Source organism: Pleurodeles waltl, chromosome 5 (genome assembly GCF_031143425.1).
Source record: "Pleurodeles waltl isolate 20211129_DDA chromosome 5, aPleWal1.hap1.20221129, whole genome shotgun sequence".
In the NCBI taxonomy this organism is placed as follows: domain Eukaryota; kingdom Metazoa; phylum Chordata; class Amphibia; order Caudata; family Salamandridae; genus Pleurodeles; species Pleurodeles waltl.
Genome location: NC_090444.1, coordinates 733,953,317 through 733,981,288, shown reverse-complemented (window position 1 = coordinate 733,981,288; position 27,972 = coordinate 733,953,317). Strand labels below are relative to the sequence as shown.

General features: G+C 44.9%; 1 protein-coding gene across 4 annotated transcripts in view; it reads right to left on the bottom strand.

Annotated features, from left to right (window-relative positions):
- Positions 1-27,972, bottom strand: part of BIRC6 (baculoviral IAP repeat containing 6) — a 1,722,273-nt gene that overhangs the window by 1,158,642 nt on the left and 535,659 nt on the right. For 2 of the 4 annotated variants that reach the window (XM_069234691.1, XM_069234692.1), the window contains exon 25: positions 7,373-7,687. The exons of the other annotated variants lie outside the window; for them this stretch is intronic. In XM_069234691.1, the coding sequence (XP_069090792.1) occupies positions 7,373-7,687 (315 nt within the window). The remainder of the gene's footprint in view (positions 1-7,372; positions 7,688-27,972) is intronic. 4 annotated transcript variants of the gene reach the window in all.

Below are 27,972 nucleotides of genomic sequence, written 5' to 3'. Positions count from 1 at the left end.
TCCCCCCTCAGGATGCCATGCACACAAAATAATGCCTGTAGCATAGGTAAGTCACCCCTCTAACAGGCCTTAAAGACCTAAGGCAGGGTGTACTATACCACAGATGAGGGCATAGCTGCATGAGCAATATGCCCCTACAGTGTCTAAGTCTATTCTTAGATATTATAAGTACAGTGTGGCTATATTAAGTATATGGTCTGGGAGTTTGTCAAAACGAACTCCCCAGCTCCATAATGGGTACACTGAATACAGGGAAGTTTGGTATCACACTTCTCAGCACAATAAACCCCCACTGATGCCAGTGCTGGATCTATTAAAAAAATACACACAGAGGGCATCTTAGAAGATGCCTCCTGTATTTTACCCAATCCCTCAGTGCAGGACTGACTGGTCTGTGCCTGCCTGCCACCAAGACGCGCTTTCTACCCCCTGGGGTGAGAGCCTTTGTGCTCTGAGGCCAGAAACCTAGCCTGCAATGGGTGGAGGTGCTTAACACCCCACCCCCGCAGGCACTCTAAAACCTAGCAGTGAGCCTCAAAGGCTCCAGCTAGTGGAGATGCCCGCCCTCTGGACACAGCCCCCACTTTTGGCGGCAAGTCCAGAGGAGATAATGAGAAAAACAAGGAGTCACACACCAGTCAGGACAGCCCCTAAGGTGTCCTGAGCTGAGGTGACCCCTGCCTTAAGAAATCCTCCAGCTTGGTTTACTCCGGGAGGAAGCACAAAGAGCGTGTAGCCACCCTCCAGGACAGTAGCCATTGGCTACTGCCCCCCAGACCTAAACACACCCCTAAATTGAGTATTTAGGCACGACCCTGAACAGAGGAAATCAGATTCCTGCAACCTACAAGAAGAAGGACTGCTGACCTGAAAGCCCTGCAGAGACGACGGAGATGACAACTGACTTGGCCCCAGCCCTACCGGCCTGTCTCCAGACTCAAAGAACCTGCACAGCGACGCATCCGACAGGGACCAGAAACCTCTGGGAACTCAGAGGACTGCCCTAAACCCGAGAACAGTGGCACTGTTCAAAACCTGCAACAACTTTGCAACAAAGAAACAATTTTTAAAGAACTCTCCCTTCCCGCCAGAAGCATGAGACTTCACACTCTGCATCCGACACCCCTGGCTCGAGTTCAGGAGAACCCAACACTGCAGAGAGGACTCCCAGGCAACAACCATGTGAGCACCCCGAGTTGACCCCCCCTGTATCCCCCACAGCGACGCCTGCAGAGAGGATCCAGAGGCTCCCCCTGACCGCGACTGCCTGGTAACAAGGAACCCGACGCCTGGACTAAGCACTGCACCCGCAGCCCCCAGGACCGAGAGGAACCACCTACCAGTGCAGGAGTGACCAGCTGGCAGCCCTCTTCCTAGCCCAGTCGGTGGCTGGCCCGAGAAGCCCCCCTGTGCCCTGCCTGCACCGCCTAAGTGACCCCCCCCTCCGGGTCCCTCCATTGCTTTCAATAGCAAACCCAACACCTACTTTGCCTACTTCACCAGGCTGACCCTGTGCTGCTGAGGGTGTGTTTTGTGGGCTTGTCCCCCCCCCTCCTAAGGAAGCAGGTACTTACCTGTAAGCAGACTAGGACCGGAGCACCCCTGTTCTTCAGAGGCACCTATGCGTTTTGGGCCCTCCTTTGACCTCTGCACCTGACCGGCCCTGTGTTGCTGATGCGGAGGCTTTGGGGTTGCCTTGAACCCCCAACGGTGGGCTGCCTATGCCCAGGAGACTGACTGTGTAAGTGCTTTACTTACCTGAGAAACTTAACCAAACTTATCTCCCCCAGGAACTGTTGATTTTTGCAGTGTCCACTTTTAAAATAGCTTATTGCCATTTTAACCTAAACTGTGTGCACTACTGTTTTAAATCAAAGTTTGATACTTACCTGTGTGAAGTACCTTACCTGTTATATACTTACCGAAAATTTGAATCTTGTGGTACTGAAAATAAATTAAGAAAAGATAGTTTTCTATATAAAAACCTTTTGGCCTGGAGTTAAGTCTTTGCGTGTGTGTTCCACATTTATTGCCTGTGTGTGTACAACAAATGCTTAATACTACCCTCTGATAAGCCTACTGCTCGACTACACTACCACAAAATAGAGCATTAGTATTATCTAATTTAGCCACTATCAACCTCTAAGGGGAACCCTTGGACTCTGTGCACACTATCTCTCACTTTGAGGTAGTATATACAGAGCCAACTTCCTACAGTAAAGGTGTGCAGAGATGCCCACGATGCTGCTCTGTAGAGGATGGCCTACATGAAATGGGGTAACAACTTTTCATTAGAAAGAAGGCCCTTTTGCAAAGAACCAGCTGTCAGGGTAGGCAGAGAGGTAAGGTGGCTTACATGATAAGGCCTTCAGCTCACTCACTCTGCGGACAGATGTAATTACCACAAGGAAGGCTGTTTTCAATATCAGAAGCCTCAGGGGACAATTGTGGAGAGGCTCGAAAGGAGCACACATTAAGAATGTTAAGACCAGATTGAGATCCCACTGAGGCATGATAAAGGGGCAAAGGATGGTAAAGATGAACAAGAACCTTTATAAACGTATGTAAAATAAGGGCCTTAAACAAGGGGAGTTGGTGAGGCAGCCAATAGAAGGCAGAAAGAGCAGACAGACAGTCCTTAAGAGTGCCCAGAGGAAAGCTTGCTGTGCAAGGGAAAGAATAAAGAGCAAGGCTTCAGAAAGGGGGGGGCAGAAAGAGAATCAACATGCTTCTCTGCACACCACACCATAAATGTGTTCCAATGGCAGGCACATACCGTCGTGGTGGAGGGATGCCTGGCTGGCAAGATGTTACGGACTTCAGCAAGAAGGTTGAAAGCTGTCAACTGCCGCTGTTCAATCTCCACATAAGAAGGCAGAGTGGACAGGTTCATGTGACGAACCCTTTCCTGCTGCTGCAAGAAAAGATCCTCCCGGAGGGGCAGCCTGATCATAGGATCAATGGCCATGCTCAGAAGCTCGGCATATCTGACTATCCGTGCCCAGTCCAGAACCACAAGAATGATTTGGGTCCTGTCATTCCTGATCTGGAGAACTGAAGGTACGGGTAGTATGGCAGAAAGACATACAAGAGGCCTGAGCTCCACTTGAGACGAAAAGTGTGAGTGTGGGCCACCTTAGAAACTCCAATGTGCAGAACTACTGACACTGAGTGTTCACTGTGGAGGCAAACAGAGCTAACCAAGTCTCTCCCCACAGCAGTTATAGTTAGAGTTATTTCAATTAACTATAACTCACGCCCTGAAGTTACATTATAACTCCTGACCCCTGCCATGCACAGTTTTTTCTTCAATAGACTGCTAATGTTTCATTGATAATTTTATTGAGGATATAAAAGTTGCCATGAGTACTGTAATATCTGGGATAATTAGTGCATGGCAAGGGCGCAAGTTGTAGTTACCTCAGGGCGCGATTTATAGTTACTTGAAAGAAGTAACTATAACTGTTGAATCTCTATGGTTTTGTGCCAGTAAACTCAGAACCTAACTATAACGTCCCTGTAACGTTCGTTTTTTTCAGTGGATTTCTATTTTTATTCTAACGTAAAGTAATTTTAATTACTATACGTTAATCCAACCACTGCCGCACACAGCCTTCAGCTGTGGACAGCAGGGGCTGGCCGGAGGGTCTGTCTCTCTAGGTGTGAGAGGGTGTCTGTGTGTGTGAGAGTGGGTGCAACAGTGGCTGGGTGTGAGAGGGTCTACGTGGGTGTGAAAGTGTAGGTGTGAGAGGAAGTCTCGGGCGTGAGACTGGGTGTGAGAGTGTCTCTGTCACTAGGTGTCTGAGTATCTGTGAGTGGGTTTGTGCGAGTGAGTGGGGTGCATGACTGAATACTTCGCTGAGTGGGTGCATGAACATCTAAGTGGGTCTGTGAGTGTGTGAGCTTCTGAGTGTGTCTGTGAGTGGGTGCGTGAGTGGGTGCACAAGTGTCTGAGTGGGTCTGTGATTGGGTCTGTGAGTATCTGAGTAGGTCAGAGTAGGTACATGAGTCTGAGTGTGTCTGTCAGTGAGTGCATTAGTCTCTTAGAGGGTCCTTGAGTGGGTAAGTAAATGTCTGAGTGGAATCATGAATGTCTAAGTGGATCTGTGACTGGGTGTGTGAGTGGGCACACAAGTCCCTGAGTGTGTCTGTGAGTGCATGAGTTTCTGAGTGGGTCTGTGAGTGAGTACATGAGTCATTGAGTGGGTGTGTGGGTGTGTGAGTAGCTGTGTGAGTGTCTCGGCCACAAAGGTATCTCACCTGCCCATTTATTCAACAACAGTCCATAGCTCTGCACAAAATAGCTACCTAAGTGGAGTTCTTTTATGCCTCCTTGGGTATATGTCCAGTGTGTATTCTACCCTACAGCTATGTAATGTAACATGAGGAAATGTCACCAGTGACTTTGTGTGCGTTTGACAATGTGATTGTTCCTTGTGCGTCTTTCTCTAGAATTCTGTGATAATATGAATCCTCCTATAGAGATTGTTGCTTATGCGTCTTTCTCCAGAATTCTGTGACAACATGAATCCTACTAAAGAGAGGCCAACAAGACTACAAAAGCGTACTTTTCCACAAAACTAGGGTCCTTCCTGTTATCTATATGACCTAAGTGCTTCTTTGTTTAAGTTAAGATAGCCTCATATTCCTTGGCATCAAGAATGCGCCAGAAAAATCAACGGGAAATGCACAGGGGGCTCCTTTGGCAGGATATCCATCATCCTAGCAAAATGCGTGAAGACCTTTGCATACTACGAAGGTGGAAGGTGCCGGGTCAAGCGGGCACAGCTTCCAGGTGATTTGCACATTTATATACACATAGCATCTTAAAGGGAGAACCATGGACTTTGCTCTCACCAAAAGAGGACAAGAAAGAACCCACTTGTCACAGTCACATACAGATGGCGCTCCAATAGATCAACTATGTATTCACATCCACAAAGAAGTTGAGATTTTTAAAAAGGGAGGAGGGCGCGCAGTGTGGTCCCCGTTGTGGTCCCCGTTGCCTGGCCAATCTTGGCCCCAGGGGCCCCATCCTCTAGGGCCCAGCCTTCATTCCAGAGCATCCAGTTACCACTGTTGGGGAGTGCAGAGGAGCAAGAATGCCCCCATTGTCTCCAGCCAGCTCTGCGCCTCCCGCAGGGGCCAGCATTGCTGTCACAAACAGGAAGCTGCTAAACATGTAGCTCCCCTGTCCGTGAGAGCAATCGTTTGCTCTATTTCTCTGCCTCCATGTCCACAAGCAGCAAAACAGAGGAAATCTCAGCTCCCAGCAAGTGAGAGCACCCTTTATTTTGCTACAACTGCCCTGGGGAGGTGGCTGTCCCTGGGGCTGCAGGTAGAGGGGATCCCACCCTCTCAATATTATTGAAATAGCCCCAGGGAGGCCCCCCCCCTCCTCCCCCTCAATATTTTTACAAATAATTGCCCCGGGGAGGTGGCGGTCCCTTGGTGGTGGTGGTGGTGGGGAGGGGGGGCAGGGGGGGGGGGGGGGGGAGAGATACAAAGAACCCACCCATACTATAATTAAAATATTTTTCCCCAGGGAGGTGGTGGATCCTTGTGTGGTAGACTTTGAGGTCATGCACTCCCCCCCCCCCCCCCCCCCACACACACAATTTGATATAAACCCCAGGGAGTGGGCCTGTGCGCATACCTCTTATTTTGTATATGTCCCCAGAACCTGGCCCACCCAGGGGCTTCACTAAAACAAACGTGGGAGACCGTGCTTTTTTCAAATTTAGTTTTAATTTTTGACTGTATTTTATAACCCGTTGCAAATTCAGGGCAATTTTATCTGCATGAGATTGGGAAAATTCGGAAAGCCTTCGCGCCTCTAGATATTCACATTTGATTTACCTTTAATTTGTCTTAAAATACTAAACGGATTTACACCAAATAACAAAAAGCATAATCTGCCTACCGCATACTACGTTTCTGCCAAATTTGATGTAATTCCATCCAGTGGTTCAGGCTGCAGTCGTACTCAAAAGCTCCTATGGGAATTAACTTGGGAAATGTGCTTTGTTTTGTTTTTTACACCCCCCTTCCCCACTTTTCTCGGTCCTCGCTTAACGGATCACCCCGAAACCTCCCATGTACAACAAGATTCTCTGGCAGACTTTTTTGGGGGGGAAAATGTTGCAACGATTCATTAAACAGTGCCAAAGATATAGGTAAGTTAAAAATTGATTTCTCAACAGAAACATGGTAATTTTATATACATATATATAAATAAATCTAGCCATTTGAAGGCTCCAGCCGAAACGCGTTGTCACTCATGTTGTTCCTGCACTGGAGAATGCTATGAAATCAATATAATTGGTTTGGAGTCTGGTTGTGCTGCCCATTCTTTTTAAACCAGACCTGGATTTTTGAAGCTGAAATGGTGCGGTTTGGAGACGTCATTGGAGATATATATTTATCTATATATGATTAAAAGTGCTTGCCCTGCACTTCTTAACTTTCCAGTCTGGACCCAAACATGCAGTGGTTCCAGGAGGTTCAGAAAAAAACTATGCTTACATTTATTTTCTTTTAAGGAATTTAGAAATTGTCCTAAGTACAAGTCAAGAAACAAAGAGATGCAGCACCACCTCTGTACTAAGTCATTCTTCAATCGATAGGTCCGGCATTCATAGGGTTTGTTTTTAAGTCGACTCCCACTTCGGATGAGTATTCTAATCTGAGTGCTTCATAAGAAGGACCATGATGAAGAAAATAAATACTTGCTTCATATTGGAAGCTAACAATCTCTGCCACAAAATGTTACTAAGTCATACAAATTGGTTTCAAATTCCTTTAAAAATATTTGTTAACACTAAAATCAAACCTCTAACGTTCAGTTTAGTAGTAAGGGAAGTTCGAGAAGCTGAAAAACTTAACAGCAATGCAAAGGAATAAAAATCTTCAAACTGACTAAGCATCATATTGAGTGTATTACACATTCTTCAACAACAGTTAACTTTCCTCCATACATGCTTAACTACGTACACTATTGCTTAAGTCTAAACAAAAATGTCTGCTTTTCCATCAGAAGACAATCTGTCACTGTCCATCACACTTGATCACACAAGCAAGATAACTGAACAATTACACTGTGCTTTCATAATGGCTAGCACAACTTTACAAAGTTGTATATTTCGCATGGCAAGCCTTAAATCATCGGACCGCACAAACTGATAGTCTCTCAGCACCAGACAAAACAGAGCAGGGCCTGCACAGTTTTCTTTTACTTGGATAAACAAGGCAAACATTCTTTAATGGACCTGACCAAGTTAGTTGATCTACTGTGATATCTTTCATTCTGTATAATCTTTACAGTTTCAATTAAGTGATGTTGTCAATTAAAAGAAAATGTTTAAAATATTACCGTTCTTGACTTGTTTGCATTTTTGTTATGTGCTGCAAGATTGACTGGCTGTGGGTCAAGAAGTGAGCCTGGGAAAAGCTGAGCCAATTCTGCATTGATAAAAACAGAAACTGCCTCATTGGGTGGCGTAAGAGGTGGCGTCATGAACAGTGGTGTCGTTTTTGGAGTGGGAGGAATGACGTCAGAAGGATGAATAAAGAACCCTGGTACTGCCACTGGGTTGGAAGGCACAGAGTTGTGAACTGGACCAACTGCTGACGCTGCTGCAGCTGCTGCCGCTGTGGTCTGATGCAACTTGGCTTCCAGCTTAGCCTTCTGCAATAGGGAATAAAAGCAGTGTATGCCGTCAGATCCTATGTGTATCAGGACTATGACAATGTCTCAAAAATCACAATTTTATATGTTAATGAATAAACATTAAATATGAATGACTTCTTAATGATTCACTGCTTTGGTCTTGTTAGCTAGGAGTGTTATAATACACCACCTGGTTTTGAAATGGTTAAGTGTAAAACTGTTGAGGACAATCGTTGAACAATAGGTTGTAGTGAACAACTTATTAATTTTTTATAATGTAGGCAGCAGGGGTTTCTGAAGGAACCGTTAGTGAAAAGCAAATAGGGAGCACTTAAACCATAGACATCTACTGTTTTATTCTGATGAAAAAGTGAAGACATGCCTTGTTTTTTTTAAGTATGAATTTGAATTAAATGGGATTCTATAAAGCATAAATGGGGCTAAACATCCAGTCCAAAAAAGTGGTCTTCCTCCAAGGTTTTAATTGGCTCCTGTAATCTAATGCCATGCATTGTTTGACCAAGTAACTGACGAAAACAGCACATTCTCAAAGTGACCACATGCTTCTGTTTGTCAACTGTATCTGCTGAGTGCACTATTAGTAAAACTATAATCTATTCTCTGCCTTATATAAAAGGACACCCAGCTGTCAATCTATTTAAAAAAAAAAAAAACAAGTCACAATTTTTACTGTGTTCATAATGGATAATAAAAAAAATGTAAATCATTTGGAACTGTGCCTAGGATTTTGAAAACGCACCAGACAGTGTTTTACAAATTGACAAAGCAGTGATTATTTACTCAAAATGAAGGTAACTAATTTGTGACTACGGCAACACTTCAATGGGTAACAAGGCAAACATTATGTATCAGGAGTATATGAAACTTTACTCAATTTGTAACTACAGTGAGGCAGGTCATTTATAGTTCAGGCATCAAGCAATAATTTAGTCTGAAGGAAAGTCACTTTTTGGCATGGTTAGCCCCACTTTTTGCCTGCTATCAGTATGCTTAGACTATTTTCACTGGGATCCTCCCAACCAAGACCCCAGTGATTATGCGCTCTACTTCTAAATTTGATAGCCTAGGACTTTCTATATTCCACAACTGGCATACTGATGCACCCATATAAGTCCCTATTAGGTACCCAGTGCACTGCGGCACCAGGGATTCCCCACGGGCTGCAGCTTGTATTGTGCCACCCGTGGGAGCCCATGCAAAATGTGAATGCAGGCCTGCCATTGAAGAATGCATGAAAAGGTACATGCACCCTTTCACCACTGGTCACTGCACCAGGTCACTGTAAGTCACCCCTTTGGTAGGTCCTCTTAGCCTAGACAACAGGGTGCAGGTCTCTGTGCGTGAGGGCACCACTGCATGAGCAGAGGTGCCCCTGCAAACTCAAGTTCCATTGCACTGGACTTCGGAAGTGCCGGGAAGCCATTTTACTGTGTACAGGACACAGGTCACTCACTACCTGTGTTCAGCTACATAATGGTAACTCCAAAACATGGGCATGTTTGGTATCAAACATGTCTGATCCGTACCCCAACACGGTTGCCAGTGCTGGCTGTATGATTCTATGCACTCTAGGGGGTCCTTAGAGGACCCCCAGTATTGCTCCTACCAGTCTTCCAGGGTTTTCTAGGCGGCCATCCCTCAGACAGGTTTCTGCCCTCCTGCTGCTTGACCACCTCAAGCGGGGGGAGGCAGAACAAAGGATCTACTGTGGGGGAGGGAGGCAACACGATCTCCCTTGGAAATAGGTGTTACAAGGCTTGGGAGTTGTAGTCTCTCCAAGCCACCATTTTGTTTTGAAGGGCATGTGTGGTGCGCTCCTTCCCTGCTCTGGCACGAAACTGGACAAAGGAAAAGGGAGTGCCCACTGCCCTGTCCATCACCACCCCAGGGGTAGTGCCCAGAGTTCCTCCTAGTGGCCACTTGATTCCATCATATTGAAACCAAGATGGGCAGAGTCCCTTGCGAGCATCTGAGTGGACAGGTCAGGCAGGTGACATCAAAGCCCCCTCTTGATAGGTGGTCACCTTACTAGGTGACCAATCTTCCTTTTAGGGCTATTTAGGGACTCACTTGTGGGTGGGTCCTCAGATTCAACGTACAAGACTCCACCAGGACTCCTCTGAAACGTTTACTTTGACTTCTGGCCAGTGGAACCATAACTCTTAAGGAACAGAAAAGTCTGCAAAACCAGAGACAACTTTGCTTTGCCACACTGTTTCTCCGGCTCCTTCAAGCAACTGCAAAATTTCCCCAGCTGTGCATCCTCTGGGGTTGATGAGACTTCAGCCTGCACCAAGAAGCAAGAAGGATTATTCCTTGGAGTGAAGGAGTCACTCCCATGCATCAGCAGGCACCTAAAGCTACAACGTCCGGCTTTGTGGATCTTCATTCCTCTGAAACTGTGTGGATCCTGCATCAATGATCGTGATCTGAAGTGGTCCTCTCTGCTAGCTGTCCAACTTGGGAAACAGTGAGCCCTCACCTCTCCTGGCAGGACAGTACCCCTGTGCACTGTGACTCTTGCAACTATCAAGACTTGTCGTCTCCTGCTCCAAGGGATTTTCACGCTCCAAATAGCCCAGGCCCCATGCACTTCTTCCTGCCAAGAAGAGTCTCCTCTCTGCTGCTCTAGTGACGTGGGACTCCTCTGCTGGTGTGCTGACTGGGCCTCACTGCGACTTACTGTGCCTGTTGCCAGTGGGTTGCCTGTGGGGGCCGCGACTGTGACTACTTCTGTTGTCTCGACTGACTGCTGAGGGTCACCCCGGATTCCGCTCCAATGGTAGAGTCTCATGGGCCTTGCTGGTGCTCTTCAGCCTTGCAACACCTCTTTTGCTACTCTTGCATTTTCCAAGTCATGTTAGTGGTTCTCCAACACCACTGACCATCTGCAACCAGACAACTGACATGGGACACCATCTGCACCACTCCAAGGACTCCTCTTCAGCTCCAGGCCTCCACAGCTGGTCGTCTTCTTCCCCCCTCGACTGGGTTCTTCATCCACAGAAGGGTGGGTAGTAGCTCCTGCCACAATTGGACACTCCATTGTGGACTGGACTCTGTCACCTTCTTTTGCAGGTCATCTTCTTTCAGAATCCACTGTTGGTTTCTTCTAGACTGGTCCTGTTCTTGCCCAATCCTTTTTCTAAGTACTCTTGTTAGTTATTGGGAAGACCATGTACCTACCTCTGCTCTCCTGGTCGCTGGGGGTCCATTAGGAACTCGCCTCTTGGGGTTCCAAGTTCTTCCAGCTCCCATCTAATTTCTCCACATCCTTGCGTGGGGGACTGTATCTTGCACTACACTTTCTTAGTATATGGTTTGGCCTTCCCCTAGGGCACTTGCTAGTTTTACTAAGTATCGCCAATAAGTGTTATTTCTTTGCTAATTTTTGATTGCTACTGTGTATATATCTAGTATGTACTTACCTCAAGCTTGGGGTTGGACTGCCTGTAAGTAATCTGGTGCTGTGTTACTATAATAAAGTACCTTTATTTTTATAACACTGTGTGGTTCTTTCATATGTGATATGTTGCCGTGTGACTATAGTGGTATTGCACAAGCTTGGCATGTCTCCTAGATAAACTTTGGCTGCTCATCCACAGCTACCTCTAGGGAGCCCTGGTTTCCTAGACACTGCCCACACTTCAGTAATAGGGAATGCCTGGACCTGGTATTTAAGTGCCAAACCCATAGGTGTCCACCGCACACCAGGCCAGCTTCCTACAAAGTCTATCACTCAGACTACATGAGTGCTTCTGCCTAACTAGAAACGCACTTCATAACAAAGTGTTACAGATGCACCAGCTCAATTTCATCAGCACAACCCCTATGTAAAGAGCTGGCTAGACAAGTTTCCAATCTATCAAGGGTTATTGTGACCTAAAGACACCTCCTTATAACTAGTTGAAACCAAGTTAAATGACTTACATGTTGAACTGAGACTAGCCAACTTTAAAAAAAAAAAGAAAAACACTTAAACATCATTAACCAGCTGTACCAGTGGGGTTTTTATTTACTTGTTGATAAAAATTAAGTGGAAGACATAAAATGGTTGATACAAAAATGGATAAGATGCAGCTTTACACAACAATCGTAGGTATTTAGTGAAAACTGCATTCAAGAACATCTGAAGAATTACCTGATCAAGACACTATTTCTTCTAGTTTTCCCTCCTTCTCACACAAACAACCAAAAAAAAAGGCAAAGTTGAGCTGTAGATAGGTTTATCTTCTAATGATAATACGTATTTAAACTTGTGATTTCCCACCAACAGGGCAACAAAAGAGAACACTTTTTAGATGACAAAACAGAAATTAAAAAAATAGAGCCTGTTGCACCATCTCTACTACTTGCTCGTTGGACGCAAACACCTAATCCGTTTCTCGATTTAAATGCTTACCTAAGGAATAAAGATATAGGGGGAAATGGTTGTGTGCGTCTCTATAGACAAGGAAAGCATAATGTCAACCATGTTAGCAAAATGACTGATAGGTTATGTAGTCATTATTTTTGCGGTTTTAAGTAGAGTGAATCAGATCCAAGTGGGTACCAGAGTGCTGATGAACAAATTACTTACCTTCAATAACATTTTATCTGGTAGAGACTATATCCATCTGCAGATTCTTTACCTTTGAATTCCCCCCCCCCCAGGCATCAGACTAGATCAGGAAGATTTTATGTGTGCCGTACCCCTGTGTGCCAGTAGGTGGCGCTGATCGGCTCCATGGCCACCGTCGGCATCGTCCATACCAGAAGTGACACCGCTGTACCCTTTTCACGACTTTCCACACCAGAAGCTCAGGGCCATGAAGAACACTGAAAACAGCTGTGTCCAAACTAGGGCCCTGTTCCTAGAAATCTATTAGTAGATTGGGGAGGATTGGTGGGCCGGTATGTAATCTGAAGCAAGATATAGTCTCTGCCAGATAAGGCATTACTGAAGATAACTAACTTGTTCATCTGAAAGAGACTTCTAGCTGCAGATTCCTTACCTTTGAATAGATATCCATGCAATATCATCCCAGGAGGTAGATCTGTGAACCAATTTCAAATTAAGAAGTCCTGCAAGACCAAACAGGCAAAGTTCCTATCCCTATTGACCTGGCTGCCCAGGCAGTAACGTTTAGTAAACATGTGTAGAGAGGCCCACGTTGCTCCCTGGCAGATGTCCAGGACCAGAACTCCCCATGTTAATGCAGTGGTTGCAGCTTTAGCTCTGGTTGAAGAAGCTCGCAAACCATAAGGCGGTTGCTTCTTTGCCAGTGAGTATCAGATCTTGATGCAGAGTACGACCCAATGAGAGATGGTTCTCATCTGCACCGCCCAATCTTTCTTCATGCCCACAAACCCCACGAACAGTTGGTCACCCACCTGGAACTCGCAGGCATGGTCAAGGCAGATCGCCAATGCTCTTTTTGGCTGTCAGGCAGTGGAGTCTCTCCCCTTCCTTAAAAGGATGTGGGGTGTTTAAAAAATAGACAGGGTGAATGATTGGCCTACATGAAAAGTTGTGACCACTTTTGGGGGAAAAGAGGCCCTTGTGAGCAGCACCAGCTTGTCAAGATATATCAATAGGTATAGCGACTTAGATGACAAGGCCTGAAGCTCACTCACTCGAAGGGCAGATGCAACTGCCACAAGGAAGGCGGTTTTCGGTGTGACAAGCCTGAGGGGACAATTGTGGAGAGGCTCGAAAAGAGAACACGTCAGAAAAGTTAGAACTAAATTAAGCTTCTACTGGGACATAATGACTGGTGAAGGAGGGAAGAGATGAGTAAGACCTTTGAGACACCTATGTACAACTAAAAGGAATGATCAGGCAACCATAAAAAGGCAGGCATGGCAGACAAATAGCCCTTAAGAGTGCCCAGGGAGGAACCTTGTTGGGCAAGAGAAAGCATAAAGAGCAAGACTTTAGAAAGGGGAGCAGAAAGGGGCTCAACAGATTTTTCAGCACACCATGCCACACATTTCTTCCAATAGCAGGCGTATATTGTTTTGGTGGACGGATGTCTGGCTGCCAAAATGTCATCACAGACTTCGTGGGGAAGGTCAAAAGTTGTCAGCTGCTGCCGCTCAGTCTCTACACAAGAAGGCTGAGAGTGGACAGGTTTGGTTGAAGAACCCTCCTCTGCTGCTGCAACAGAAGATTCTCCCGAAGGAGAAGTCTGATCAGAGGACCAATAGCCATGCACAGTAGCTCGGGATACCAGACTCTCAGTTCCAAGTCTGGACCCACAAGGATGACTTGGGTCCTGTTGCTCTTAAACTTCTTGAGAGCTCTGGACAGGAGTAGTATGGGCAGAAAGGAGTACAGGAGGCCTCAGCTATGTGAGACAAAAATAGTCTCTGAGCGAAAGCGGACTTGGAAACTCCAGCACGCAAAACTGCAGACATGCTGTTCTCGACAGAGGTAAAAATATATAACCTAAGTTCTCCCCACTGCTGATAGAGACCTTGTGCCACCTCCAGGTGGAGACACCATTCCTGATCCGCTAAGCATTTGTAGCTGAGTTTGTCTACGCTGGCATTCAGAATGCCTGCCAGGTGTTGAATCACCAGGCATTTGCCCTGTTGTTCCAGCCATGTCCAGAGATGCAAAGCCTCCTGACCAAGAGTACACAACCCTAGCCCACCCAGTTTGTTACATTACCACATGGACATGCACTAGCCTTCCCTTGATGGAGGGTAGAAGGGCTTTCAATGCCAGTCGGATCACTGTGAGCTTGAGCAAACTGATGTGGAGTTTGGATTCCACCAGAAACCATAGTCCTCTGATCTCCACCTCTCCCAGATGGCTGCCCCATCCCAGGAGTGACGCATCTGTCACTACAGTCAGATCTGGATGGGGAAGAGAAAGGGGGCTGCATCTGACCCAATCCTAATTTTTTAGTAACCACTGCAGATCTTTTGCACCTCCCTCTGAGCTCTGGCCTATGTTGAAGAGATTTCCTGGATGTTGTGCCCACTGAATCTTCAGGCCCCACTGTAGAGCCAACATATGCCATCTGGCATGTGTCACCAGCAGAATGCAAAAAGCCATGAGTCTTAATAGCCTCAGAGTCAGTCTAATCAAAATCCAGGATAGAGGCTGAAAAATCGGTATCATAACCTGAATATCCCAAACACCCCACTCAGGAGGATAAACCTAATACTGCACTGTGTCCAGAAGAGCTCCGATGAAAGGGAGCATCTGAGAGGGAGTCAGGTGTGACTTCGGCACGTTTATAATGAACTCCAGCACACAGCAGCCTGGGGCGAGGCCTCCTTCAACTGCCAGTCACCGAGATAGGGGAAGACTAAAACCCCTGATCTCTGCGGATGAGCTGCAACCCCCACCATGAACCTTGGTAAACATCTGAGGGATGCTGGTAAGGCCAAAGGAAAGCGCAGTGCACTGAAAATGCTTGTGACATACCATACACTGCAGGTATGTCTGTCAGCAGGCAGGACAGGAATGTGGAAATAAGCATCCTGCAAGTCCAACTCTACCATCCAGTCTCCTGTGTCACGGGCAGACAAGACCTGGGCCAATGTGAGCATTTTTAATTTCTTCTTCTTGAGAAAAAGATTGAGGGATCATAGATTTGAAATATGGCGAAGACCTGTGTCCTTTTTGGGAACCACAAAGTAGTAGGAATAACGGCAACAACCTACTTCTGCCACTGGAACCCTCTCTATGGCTCCCTTAGCCAAGAGAGTCGTGACTTTCTCATGGAGAAGGAACAGATGATCCTCCGTTAGCCAGTTGTGAGATGTTGGCATGAGGGAGGGGATAGTCTCAAGAGGGAATGAGTAGCCCCTTCAAACAATTTGCACAGCCCACCTGTCTAATGTTATGGACTGCCACTGGGGCAGGTGATGCCGAATACTGCCGCCAACTGGGTGCCCATGATGGAAAAGGGGCAGACTAGGAGGCTGCTGCAGTTGAGGGGGTGGCAGACTGACCAGACTGCTGGCCACCTGACCCACGAGGTCTGTGGGCACCACACCCTCATCTACACAGAGGCTGGAAAGCACTCGTGCCTGGGCGGGAATTGGTGCAGCTTGAAGCCCCCTTCCGTAGCCACCAATGGAGCGAAAGGCACATTAAAGGTACGGGGGCACGTCGTGAGGCCCACGGTCCTGGCCATAACCAAAGTCCTTGAATCGCTTGAGCTCCAATCTGCCTTGACTCCCAAGAGACAGGTGTCTTCAATGGGCAAATCCATAAGGGAAGTTTGCTCATCCTCTGAAAAGCCAGAAGTCCTCAGCAAGATGTAATGCCTCAGGGCCACTGCTGTGGAAACCGCTCTGCCCATCAAGTCAGTCGTGTCAAGTCCGCAACAAATTGTGAACTTCACTGCATCCCTCCCATCGGCAACGGTCTGAGAAAGTACGGTCTGGGCATCCTCTGGAATCTGTGGAAAAGCTTGTGCAATCGTGCCCCACAGAGTGTAGGAATAATGGGCCAAAAGGCATGTGGTGTTCACAGACTGCAATGCCAAGCCGGGAGAAGAAAACATCCTCTTCCCAAAGGAGTCCAGCTTCTTGGATTCACTACCCAGGGGAGGAGTAGGAAAAGCGCCTAGGGAAGTTCAGGCTTGGACCACCAAGCTCTCAGGAGTAGGCTACTGCGTGAGGAAGACTGGGTCCCCAGTTGTGGAGCAATGGCAGCGGGCAATAGTCCTATTCACAGGAGCCCCTGTGTTGCGTTTGGACCAGGTACTCGGAAGGATGTTTGTGAGGGCATCACTGAACAAGAGTAGGAGTTTGGATGTGGTGACTCAGGTTTGCAGCACCTCTGTGAAAAGATTAGTCTTGAATGCCAACAAGGTTAGATGAAGGTCTAGGACCTCATCTGCACTCCGCAACACCACTGTGTAGGAAGCTCCCTCCTCCGCAGCCACGGTAAGGGTAGAAAGCACACCAGTATCTGGAGAGGTATAAAATCAAAAGGCTTCACCCAAATCCTCACGCCTGTCCATTTCTACCACATAGGGCTGGCATTCTAAAGGGTCCAGCAACCCCTTGCATGCATCTCTGAGGCTTAGAACAAATGAACAAGGCTCAGGCTCTGATCTAGGAGGCAAAGCTCCTACCGGCATCGGGCAACACCCAATCGGATCCGTGTCGGATTTGGGGATAACAATGGGGATGGCGCGGACTGTGCCGGGAGTATCGAGACCGGGGTCGGGGAAGGTGAAGGTGGTACAATCGGTTCCAGTCCAGTTTCAAGAATGGATCCGTGGAGACCATCGGTGCCCAGGCTAAAGGTGCTGGTGCAGACCCCAATGTGGCCCGTGGGGCCCAGAGATGCATGATGGGGTCAAATAACTAAAAATGAGGCGTATGGCCACAAAGAACTCTTTAAGTTGATGAGGGGTCGCCCTGGCTCCCAGAAAGTCCGGGAGGAGCAGAGCTGGCCCAGGGGCAGGTTCCTAGGAACGAGGCGTAGAATACAGACACTCCATCATGTCGGCTGACAGATGAGAAGTCAAAGACCGCTTCGGCTTCTTACTCTTCTTCTTGTGCCTCGCCTTACCTTATGGTCCTGAGGATTTGAGATGGGATGAAAATTACTTCAGGCTACATGACCAGTCCCAGGACCTTACCCTCGAATGGGACCTCAACCTGCAAGGAGTCGCATGAGGGGCCTCCATCAAAGCCTTCGGATGCATGGCCCGGTAATCAGAGCATGACTTTGGGTCATGGTCACGCTCCAAACACCACAGACAGACAAGGAGCGGATACATCATAAACAATGGCTGGTGACATGCTCTGCAGGGTTTAAAACTAGTCTTACTTGACAACATCCTCCACACACCATGACGTAAAACCGTAAAAACTGTCCACAAAGTCAAAAAGTTCCAGTCAAAAACTAACTGAGGGGTAGCTCTACTCTCGGATCAGCGATGGTTCAAGTGAAAAGAATAGAACGGATGCCACTGCACCTGAGTAGCGCCTCGATAGGTACTGCAACGTCACTTCTGGCGTGGATGGCACTGACAAAAACAGAGCCAAGCGATACCATCTACCGGCGTGGAGGGGTACTGCTCACCATAAATCTTCCAGATCCATTCTGACATCTGGGGAGAACTCAAATGTGAGGAATGTGCAGCTAAAAGTTTCTATCAGATAAGGAGATGCAGTTAGGAGTAACTTGAAAACAAAACTTTGGAGTATTAAGTTTGCCGCCCTCCTGCCCCGACCCCCGAGCACGGGCACAATAGACCCACTTAAAAGATAAGTCATCTTCTGTATCCGCCTGTCCTAGATATTTTGTGTTGTGTTGTCTCTAGGCTCCTCCCCTAGCAATTTTCACCCAGAAAGGATGTCATAGAATCTATGAGCATGTTCGGATCAACCACATTAACTTTGAGCTCAACTACATACATGTATTATTTGCAATCTAGCAACCACGAAACCTTTCTTTTTCTTATATTACCTTCGGCTGACTTTGAACCGCTATTCCTTTGGAGAGTGTGACTATAAGGGGCAACTCCCCTCTGCATGTTCCCAGAATTGAGGGTATCTGCCTTGTCTCCAAAGGGTAAGAACTTCATGGACTAACAGTCCATGTTACGGCTTTAGTAATATTTGCATTAAAGTGTGTACAATCCACGGCATGATCTTAACACTTTAGTGTGCAGTGATGTGGCACATACACTATAAATTTCACTGTTTGAACTCTTATCTACTCTCTCTTTTTTAGGCCATAGCTCTACAGTTTAACCAGGTAGGCCCTGTGTGCATTTTAAAATGTATCTGCTCACTGTCTAGCGTATTTATCTAGCCCCTCACGTATTAGGGATCCTTGACCATGAAGAATGCCCCAGACCACTTTGGCTCCTAGAGAGGGCAAAAACATGTTGATCCCACTTTATTCAGACACTTTGAATCATTATACACAAAGGTGTCCAGACTGTTTTTTTAACCTTACCTACAAACACCTACATTAAAATATTATATCTATTAGATGATTTGCAAGGTAATTTTATTATCTATCTCACCTTTCAATTGGATCCCTTGATTTATCCAGGAAGATAACATTTCAGCACTCCCTCAGAGTTCATTTAACAATGAGTTTGAGTCCGCCCAGGTAGTATTATCTTACCTGGGTGGGGCTAGGTGGTCATATGATGAAGCATGACACTATAATGTGTGTGAGACCACCTAATCTGTAAACGGAACTCCCTCGCACACCTAACTGCCACTTTCACTTCCTATGCTCATGAAGACGATCATGTAACTGGCAAACCCTCAGCCTAAATAGGCTTCAAGAGGCCGGTCCTTGACATCCCCCACACACTTTGTGTTTGAGTTCCTTGAGTACGTAAGTTTGTGTGGGGTTGTATTACTACCAATACTCTCTTTTTGTGTTTTAGTAACTTGAATAAAGTCCCTGAATTTTTTTTACAGTTATAGCACACATTTAAAGAAGGGAATTTTCAGTAATAAATCTTGGAACTTATTTTACAGCTGATACAATCACAGCTGGTGTAACGCATCCTGTGTGAAATAAGTAACAAGCTGTCATTACTGGGTCCAGTGGTTGAGCTTGAAAGAATGCAGTGGATCTACCGTGGGTGTAGGAAAGAAAACATGTGTCTTTAAGGAGTTAAAAAAAAAAAATGAGCCTGAGTAGGAGCTTAAGATTGTGGCCACGGCTCAATAAGCAAGTAGAAAAAGGGATGCAATGGGAAAGCATTCATAAATAAGAGGACCACCACATTCAGAAAGCCAATTGTCTATATGCTGTAGCAGCAAGGAAAGCCGATGAGAGGACTGCAAAATTAGGACCCATTAGTGTTTGGTGGAGGGAAGTGACTGTTAGCAGGAGAGTTCCAAACTTAACAAAAAGTTGAAGATGGATGAAGAAGGATAAGGGCAGGTATCAAGAGTAGAGTCAAAGAGATTTATAGGAGCAATCTAAGAACGGCCAAGCAGGCAAGAGAAAATAAGAAGCTTGGGCATATTTCAGTGTCTATAAGGGACTAATGAAATACTTAACTTTTGAAGATGAAGAGAAATGTGGAGTAAGTACTCAAACAAAGGTAAGCTTAGGTGCATGCTGTAAGTTAAGCCAATAACACTTAGGAGTACAACAACACAACAAGGACAGAGGAAAGCAAAAGGAGAGGTGAGACGTTCTCTATACTTGAGTAGGGCAAGAGAAAAAACAATTAAGAAATCAAAGCAACTTGGAGGTATAAAATGTGCTGAGGCAGAGTAGGTGCAAGGCAGAGTCAATGAATGCTCCACACAAAGGGTGACAGGATGTGGAGCAGAGCAGAGTATGACAGAAGGGCTAGGTTTAAATAAGGAAGTCATAGGGAGACTACAACAATAGTGAAGACTTCCATGATTGTGGGCAGCAGTATTATAACCAAGATCTTTTACACGAGGGCTTAAGCAAACTGAATGACCAAACCTGAAGCCAGCAGCTATGGGATGTGGCTTAGACAAAGTGACACTCAAAAGGACATGGTGCTGAAAGAATATTACTTATCCTGAATGCATCTGTTCGTACCTTGCAATGCTGTACATTCACGTGCTCTGCATACTCCGAAAATTTAGTGTCGTGCTCAGTCATTGTAAGTTGTTTTTGTTTGAAGAATTCTCTTCAAGTCACAAGGTCTTCTGTGACTACTCTCATAGTATAGAATGAGCATGGGCATAGACTCCATTGTTTTCCACACAGCAGGTCAGTGTAACTATGGAGTGGTTGGGCACCCAGAATGTGGTAACCATGCAAATGGCATAAAAAAGTGAAGTAAATGTTTAATGTTACAGAGATACATTTGTAACACAGTGACTGTGGGTACGACGGCGGGAGCATCTGTATCTACAGAGCTTCAGGCTACAGAAAGATGCTTACAGGGTAAGTAACTTATTCCATTCGTAGCATGTGTGGCTGAGGATACACATGCTCTGCACAGACAGTAAAGCAGTTTCCCCCCAACACAGTAGCTAGTCAAGGGATGGACAATGCAGGCGTCAAACAGAATCCTTAAAACGGTTTGTCCAACTCCAGCCTGTTGATGGGTGAGTATATCCATATAGTAATGCATAATGCTTGGTAAAGGTTTGTGGAGGTGACCACGTAGCTGATTTGCAACTGTCAACAAAGGGAATATTCTATACAAATGCCATGGTTGGCCTCTTCTTCCTAAAAAATGCAGCCTAACTGGAGAGGAGAGAAGCCTTTTGGCTTTAAGATAACATGTTTGGATACAATTAATGATCCTTCTAGCCATCCCAGCTTAAACTACAGGAAGGCCTTTCTGAAGTTTTGAAAAATGTGACAAAAATATGTCAGTTTTTACTAAAAAAAGGTTTGGCTGTCACCGTCCAACATTAAGGCTCTTGACGTACAGGGTGTGAAGAGCTCCTGAAGGTACGGAGTCTCAGTGAGGGAAACAGACAGGTAGTTCAATTGTTTGATTAAGGTGGAAAAGAGAACCCACCTTGGGAAGGAATAAAGGGTCAGTTATAAGGACAACTCCATCCACTTGAATATGGTTAAAAGGTTCTTGCAAAGTGAAGGCTTGCAGCTCACTTGGCGGTTTAGATGAGATGGCTATTAGGAAAACTACTTTCCAGGAAAGAAACTACAAAGGGCAGGAATGCAGTAGGTTGAACGAGGGACCCAGGAGTGTTGTGAGCACTATATTTAGTGGCATCTTAGGTGGAATTACTTTTAAGGCCTTCAAATGGTTGCAAGGTGTAGACTTATGGAAGCACAAGCTAACCCTAATTTCTGAAGGTGAACCAGATAAACATTATCTTGTACCACAGGTTTAAGATTGTTTAAACTTTGGAGCTACAACCACAAATGGTTAACCGCTCGCTAACAAGTCCAAGTATTACGTCTGTGAGCTTCCGTTAGAACATCCATACATTCTTGTGGAACACTTAGCTAACCAAACTCCAAGATGTGTTGTTGACAGCCTCTGAGCGGAGGTAATCTGAAGGGTAGCAACTTGAACAGCTTGCGTTGTCTAGTTACCATGAAACAAAGGTACCGCCGATGAGCTGGAAGGATGGGTATGTGGAAGTCGATGCCCTTCAGATCCAGAAAGGTCATCACGTTGTTTTCTTATAGGAGCGGTATAAAATCCTCAAGAGTGGTCATATGAAAATGTTCAGCTAGGATATATTTGTTGAGGGACCTGAGATATTGGGTTTTATAAAGTATAGGAAGCACATCCCCATGCCCTGGTTGTGTAAGGGCACAGGCTCTATGGCCCTTTGAAGGAAGAACACTTGCACATAAGCTTGAAGAAGGCAGATGTGCTTGCGCTTACAATGTGTGCATGGGGTGGAATGTTTGGTGGGGCTGAAAGAAAGTACAGAAAATACCTCTATTCAGAGGTGATTTATTCCCAATGAGGAAGAAACCACTGTAGACTGCCTTAACAGGTGACGTCATCCGGGTGAATGCATGGTAAATCAGTGTTTTGCAGCGGGGGATTTCCCTTACTGGAATTATCTCTACCATTGCCTTTGATGGTCCTGCCCCAAGTGTGAATCCCTTGCCGTCCTGCTGCTGATAGGATTGCTGCTGGTCTTGACACAATTGTAAATGTTCTGGTGGAGTGGCCTTTGCTGCACCCATGTACTGCTGGCTTTGAAAGGAGCTCGTGGGGAATGGTGACTGGAGAGCAGCATATATTTGGCTATGGTAGTATCCTGCTTGATTTTGTCCAAGTATTTGGTATTCTAGTGGACCAAAGAGATGTTCTCCATCTAAAGATAGCTCAAGAAGGTATTACTGCACTTTTGGTTTGAGGCTGGTAGCACCACAGAGGAGGACAGAGGTGTTAAATACTCTGGTTGCTGAATAAGGGCCACTGTATGGTAGTGTCAGAAAATACCTTACTTTCTGACAAATTTTCTCCCCCTCTTCCTAAATTGTTCTAGGATGTGCTTTAGCAGACACTCCATCACCTCCCACCAGGCCCAGCTGATAACTAGAGAGACCAACCAAGTTACCAATGCATCAGTGTGTAGTGGTCCCCACTGCAACCCACTTACCCGCACCATTCTTCTACTCTTCTTATTTGGTGAAGAAGTCTCACTTGCAGTTTGGCAGGGGGCCGTTTACTGGCAGTGTACAATCGTTAAAGAGTCTGACAGGATGTGCCCTTGATGTAAATGGAGTCTGAGGAAGAAGGCTTAAATTTCTTTCTTACCCTGGGGAAAATGAATCAGGATCTGACAAGCTCCTTAAAATCTTTGGGGCAGCATTGAACATCCCTTTTAGCACTAGGATGAACGGCATGAAATGCTCAGACCTGGACAGTGTTTCAATGAGGAAGTCTTCAGGAATGGTATGCATGTCCACTTTATGATAGAGTGCAGCCCTATGAATGACCCCGTAGTATGTGACTGTCATCAGGGTGAAGAGGTCATGAGCGGAACATGCTCTAAGTCTACATCCCCTGGGGGTGGGGTCTATGTCATAATCCTCCTATTAAAGATCCTTTGGATGAGGATACAAGGGTACTTCATAGTGCTAAGGAGGGGTTTTAGAGATAGGACTGCCTGTGTCTGAATAAGACTGCAGAGAAGCTGGTGGGTAATTTGAGAGCAGTGATGTTGGAGTAACTTCTCGTAGAAGGGGAGTAAGGAGGGCTAGTGATTGCGATTTTCAAATGCTTTGGTGGTTGCAGAGTGTCCGATGGAGAGGTCAGCATGGGTTTCTTCTCAAAAGTCAGGTTCCTTTGCTTTGGTATGGGTAGCAACACTTCAGGGTTCTTGGAATAAATCTTCCCCATGAGTGGTTGAATAGCAATTGGACAGTGCTTCTTGTCTATCTCCTCCTGCAACCTCTCTAGGATTGGCCTTTGACAGCACTTAGAACCAGAAGTGGAGGGTGAAAGAGGTTTGTATATTCTTGCTCTTTTATTTCAGCTCCTAGATGTGGCAGATTCAGGGTTTAGGAAAGCTCATGCCTAAAGAAATGAAAGAATGAAGTTTAATTTCAATTGGAGGCTGCTTGCACGTACAGAGATTTCCATAGAAGATCTTAAATGTTTGCAATATGTCAGTCATTAATTTTGACCTCTATTTGATTCTGATCACATTTTTTTTTTTATTTACCAGTCTACAGGCAGTGGGCTGCAGGAGTGTTGAATTTCTGGCGTTAGACATGCATTTGCTGTTTGGCGGTTGTCTGGTTAATAGTTAATTCCCATCTCTTGAAACCCTTCTGTAGCCAGTCTGGATTCTTTCAATGATGCTCGTTTTTAATCGGTACCAGTATGAATATTTCTATTTTATAGGTCTTTTTATAGGCCTACATATGACCTCTGGTGAAAGGTCGGGATAGAAAATCACTTGCTATAAATATTGTTTATAATGGGTTTTTTTCCCAATATTCTGCACAAAGTCTAGATTATGCAGTATTGAGGTACCATATTTTAGTGAATCAGCGTGTCCTATGCATAAACAAAGAGGATTATGTATCCTATGTCCATATCAGACAGAGACTTAAATATGCTTTTAATGGAAAAAGACATGATCTATTATCATAAGTAATTTATGTGGAGAGAGAAAAATGTTAAATTCCTATTTAACCGGATGAGCTTATCATGATCTAAGTTTTTTGCTTTCAATGGTCCCTAAAAACCTATTCAGGGAACTTGAGATTTTCCATGAGTGCGGCATCAAGAAAGGTGTTGCTCTCTAGATCTGGAATCAATTTTATTTGGCAGGGAGTTTCCTTTACAATATCTTAATATTCTCCCAGAAGACTTTTTTCCCCAGAAGTGAAGCATAAATGTTAATGAAGGTGTAGATCACATTCTCCATGACAACATTATTCTCTCGTCCATCTTTCTTGGCTGCCCAATGGTGACTTTCAGTTTCTTATAGTTAGCATGGCAATGCAATTCTTCTCTGCTTGCAAGCAGGTGGTTTCTTTGGCCCACTTTGTTTTGGAGTTTCATCATTTCTTGCTCATTTAAGTGGGCTTCTTGAACGAGAGGAATGCTTGCATTTAGACTGTGCAGATGTGAAATTATTTTCTGATACCTAACTGGATTGTTAATCCCTTCATATTCCATGAGATACATTTGACGAACATCACTTTATTTAGATCTCTAGATTAGATTGGCACATATTTTTTCCAACGTATTAAGTGCAGAAACATGCATGTATCTCCGGTGATTTAGGCTGTGAAGGTTCTTTCAAATTATTAGCCACAGCGACAAGTGTCCTTCATGTGTGAGAATTTACCTTCAGATTTTGTCTTGTTATGGTTCACCACCATTACTCTTACACTACTGAATTTAGATCTGTGGGGATGTACATAGAACCCTAGAAGATTTTGTTGGCAATAGTTTTTTCTCCTCTTGCTGGTACTGATTTTCTTACACAACGGGGCTACTGCTGGGAGTTTTGAGTGTCGTGTGGCAAGAATACAGTATGTGGATACTTCAGAACAGAACAAGTAGGCACTGTCTAAGGTATTTTCTAAATATTTAGTAATATTGGGTGATGACGAGGTTTAACATCTGTGAAACAGTTCAATATACCTGTGAATTACAATAGTTATGTTTATATATGTTTCTATATATATATAAAAATATATATATACACACACACACACATATATATATATAAAACACTTGTGTATATATATGTATATATACACACACACGCATATATACAAACATGTACATACATATATAGACGCACACACATATGCATACATAAATAAGACTAAATGTTTAGCAATCTGTTTTATAATCAAATATTTATATTGTTTCTTAGTAACTTGAAGTATTGGGTAGCCTTACATATGCTTACTAAGTTTAATTGCTCTAGAAGGCACAGAAGACCTTTCATTCAAGGGTATTCATTTGCAAATCTATGCAAAGTGCAACCCCGTTCCCAGTCCTGGAAACAGTAACTTGGGAGAATAATAAGCTCAGTGGTGTATCCAGGAGTGAAGTCATCTCCTCAAGGGCGACTTGCTTGTTCTCTGGGTAAAGATCCAGAGCAGGGTGAAGATCTTGCCATGTGCTCATTAGATAAGCAGTTACTGAAAGCAACAAGGTTCTGCGACATGATTATGTCTCTTAGACTTCTAATGACAGAAAACCTATAGAAACTGTGCTATATTTGATGTATTTTCCCATTATGAGCTAAATTACCCTTTTTTAGTGACAGCTCTGGTCAGCTGAAATGCAAACTGTCTATTAATTATTCCCAACCTATTGTGTTTTATTTTTTATATATTGCTTTTGACTTTGCAAGAAACTGTTCGCATATTTCTCTCTTCAACTCCTATACAGTCCTCACCTCGTGCAAGATTTGGTGGTTCGTCTGGTTAGTCTACATTTCATGTGATGAAAGAAATCTAGGTACTCTTGAAAAGTCATCAGCAATTTTGTTTTTTCATATTTGGCAAACGTAACATTAAATGAGGAATGCTTCACTCTGCAAGGAAACTGCAATCACTTTTTTTGTTAGACCCTCACCCAGTCTAGGAGCGACATTCTTCATCAATGGGTCTCATCCTGGTCCCTAAATGCAGGATGCATTAATCCCAATGGTTTGTGTCTCATTTCAAGGACTTCTTTCCTCCTCACTATTGTGCCTTTTGCCAGGTCTTTAGAAATGTAGAATGGTTGTCCAAATTAGGATATCTTTTTACCAGCACTTTCCAGGGCCATCACTGCTTGCTCTTTGAATGTTTACAGACTTTCATTGTGACTTCAACTAGGTTGTCAGGAAATATGTCAAAAACAGTGTGAAGTAATTTTTCTTTCTCCCCCCCCCCCCCCCCATTTGAAAGTCCTTATAATCTCACATTGGTCCTTTTGGTCTTTCTCCCCAGAACTTCCCAAGCTTTTAGAATTTTGTCTTTTTCATATTCAAGTTATGTTTCTTTTTTGGTGACACTGAAATCTGGCTAGCTGTTTTGTTGCTCCTGATCCGCTTTTCAATGTTGTCTACTTTCTCTTCGATTATAGGCAGGTTTGTGTATGTGCAGGTCAAGAAGGGCTTTAGAGGCTTGACTTCTGTTGAAATACCTGCCAAAAACAGTTCATTAAACTATGTCATGGCATGGGAGATAATGGATCACAGTTTGTTCTTTTATGACCATTTTCAGTTTGCTTGTTAAGTCTTATTTTAAAACTTTTCAATGGGGATGGTATTGTACCTGATGTTAGTTTGCTATCCTGCATTCAGGTCAGTTCTGACAGATGTCACTACTTCAATTATTTGGTTCTCTGTTGTAAACACTGTCCAATGTCTACTGATGTTGCATCGTTGTTTTATGATTTACTGATCTCATTTTGCTTGCTTCTGGGTTTGTTCTAGTATGTATTTTTCAGTTTGCTTTATTTCAGTTACTCTGATCAGTTTTACTTAATTCAGCATTTGTTTGAGATTTATTTCATTATTTTGGCTTACTTCAGTTTAATACAGCTTGTTACACTACCAGAATTATGATTTCAGTTGCATTTTCTGTATTCATTCACAGTCGAAGCAGATTACCAGACACCACAATGGCACCTCATTAACCTTAAAAGGGCAATCATGGAGAAAGTATGATGTTGTTGCATGTTTAAATAAGCAGCTGTCTGGAACTCAAATATGGTAGCCACGTAGGACAAAAGTGGTGATAACTGCATGATCTGCGGGAATGAAAGGCACAATAGCAGCAATTAAGTTCCTCCTGTCAGGCGGCATGCCATTCAAAGACGTCCAAATGGCGGAGTGTGGAGGTTTGCAGACCAGAAACCTAAATGGTGGCAGGAACGGGGTGTAGCAGCCCTAAGGTCATCACCTCTGCTAAGAAGAAGAATTAAAGCTCTTTCTGGTGGCGCCCTTGACCTCTCCTCACATCCCCCCCAAAGAAGTTATGCTAGAGACAAATATAGCCGACTCCCCTAGTGGAGAAGTGTGGCACAATGGTTAGAGCGGCAGACCCTGAAGCAGAGATCTGGCTCAAGACCAGGGTTCAAGTCCCGCTTTGGCAGGTCTTGGCCTCAATTCCCTTGGACCAGATAATTCTCGCCTCGGTGCCTAATCTAATTAATGGGTCCCACTCTGCAACTCTGGGCAATAGCTTGCTTAATCTCCACAACGGCCCCAACAGTGCTTGGATGCCTGGCTTCACCCTGGGGGTGCCCAGGAGTGGGCACCTCACAGGGAAAAGCCAGGAGGGGTTCCATAGCAGTATGAGTACAGCGCCTTGAGACCCTAACGGGTGAGTAGTGCGCTATACAAGTGCAAAGTTTACAGTTTTATGTGCTGATATCTGTTTCTTCATTCAGTCT